Source organism: Helobdella robusta (genome assembly GCF_000326865.2).
Source record: "Helobdella robusta unplaced genomic scaffold HELROscaffold_282, whole genome shotgun sequence".
NCBI classification, from domain to species: domain Eukaryota; kingdom Metazoa; phylum Annelida; class Clitellata; order Rhynchobdellida; family Glossiphoniidae; genus Helobdella; species Helobdella robusta.
Window position 1 is genome coordinate 2,050 of NW_008704442.1, and position 1,894 is coordinate 3,943.

General features: G+C 27.9%; 1 protein-coding gene across 1 annotated transcript; it reads right to left on the minus strand.

Moving 5' to 3' along the window:
• Positions 1 to 236: 236 nt before the first annotated feature.
• On the minus strand, positions 237 to 1,110 carry HELRODRAFT_146063 (hypothetical protein; the record flags this gene model as incomplete). The annotated part of the gene is made up of 3 exons (XM_009020687.1): positions 237 to 331; positions 519 to 688; positions 971 to 1,110. Coding segments are annotated over 3 exons (405 nt in total), but the record flags the coding sequence as incomplete, so codon positions are not given.
• Between the last annotated feature and the right edge of the window lie 784 nt (positions 1,111 to 1,894).

The window sequence follows — 1,894 nt, forward strand, 5'->3', positions numbered from 1 at the left end:
AGCAGATGTTTGGTAACATTTATGTGCATTGAAAAAGGCATTTCACTTGAAAAGATTAATTCAAATTTGTTTTGAAATAAAACTAAAGCATATCATTAAATTATGTATCCTTTGTGTTTTACTTTTCAAATTCAGAACGAAAAGAGTAAAATAAACAATAAAACAGACAACAAAACAAACAAACAAACAAACAAAACAAAACAAAACAAAACAAACAACAAACAACCTTTCAACCGAGCCTTAACCAGACCACTTCTTTCATGCATTCTAACTAACTGAATATTTGCATTGATTGATTTTATGTAATCATCAAGACGTACACCTAGAAAATCTGAAAATGAGCATTTTTATAAAATAAAAACACGACAAAACCAATACTGATACAAGAGAAAATATTCATAAATCGTTTTAAAATTAAAATAACATTACCAAATAGTATGCATAATTCAAAACATATAAACCAAATAAAAAAAATGTAACAGTTGAAACTATAAAATAAAATAAATTTTTAGGAAAACCTTTTTCGCTGGCGTCATCCACCAATATAATTTCTTTCAATAAACTGCTTGGTGTCCTGTTAATAATACTCCATATGGTTCTTATAAGTGTTGACCAAGCTTCATTGTGAAAAACTATAACAATACTGGTTGAAGGAAGTTTATATGACTGGGATAGATGTTTCGGGCATCTGTAAATAATTTGATTTATATAGTCTTATACTCCAAAAATGCAAATTAACTCAATTTAAGTAAATATTTTATTTAGATAATGAATTATTATTTGTAGTATTTATATTATAATTAATATATCTCTGAGAAATTCAAATATTCAAATAAATTATTCTTTCAACATTTAGAAACTTTTTTTAAATTTCATACAAATTCTTCTATTAATTCTGCATTTAGAAAAATAGAGCACTCTAAATTTACTTTAAAAGTGAATTCATAGAAGCATAAACTAAACCAATGACCTTGACATTCGATAATCAGGTAATGTTCTGTTGACAGATATAAGGTCACTGGCAAGCAAGTTGAACTGGTTTATTTTAAAAAGCCTTTCTATTTCCTTTTCCCTTCCAGGCTGGAATTTAACAGGCTCTCCCATTTCTCCATGTCGAACAAAACCATCTGTTATTTTTAAACCAATTGAATAAGTAACATTGAATCTTTGATCATAGACAAGCATATTCATTTTTAAATTTAAATTTTAAATACTCTTCAACTTTTTATTTATTTCAACTTGTCTTTTGGAATTCAACAAATTGATCAAAAATTTATCAATTAATTTTCATTTGAAACAAAGTTTTCAATTCAACAATCATTTTTACATTCATTCAGAATTTACTTTCACTTTGTTGATTCGTGCCATGTCCCCCATCAGCAGCGTCGGGAAAATATGGACTGGAAAATAATTGGCAGTAGGGAGAGCCACTGTGCGAGCATTTGCCGTAGAGTATAAGTGGCAGTAGAAGCAAGGGAATCCATATGATAAAAATAAGAATGAAAAACTTGAAGAAAAACTTTGATTTAAAACGCATAATTAAAAAGCACGAACGGCGCATCCATCTTCTCCACCACCATTCTATTTAAATATGCCAGGCAAAATATAAGCAGGCATCGTTGTCGTTGTCACTATGGTGCACATAAAACACATAAAACATATATAAATATTTATATAAATGTGTATGTGTATAAAATTATATGTGTATCTATATACTTTACATATGTAATATATGTATATAATGTGAGTGTAAATTACATACCTAAAGTACTTAAATATAGAGATTGCAAATTAATTGAAGGAATGGAGAAATAGAAGCATCAAATCATATATTTATAATATGAGAAACGTACATTAGTTTCCTGTTTGTCGGCTGTTGATATGTGATATGATA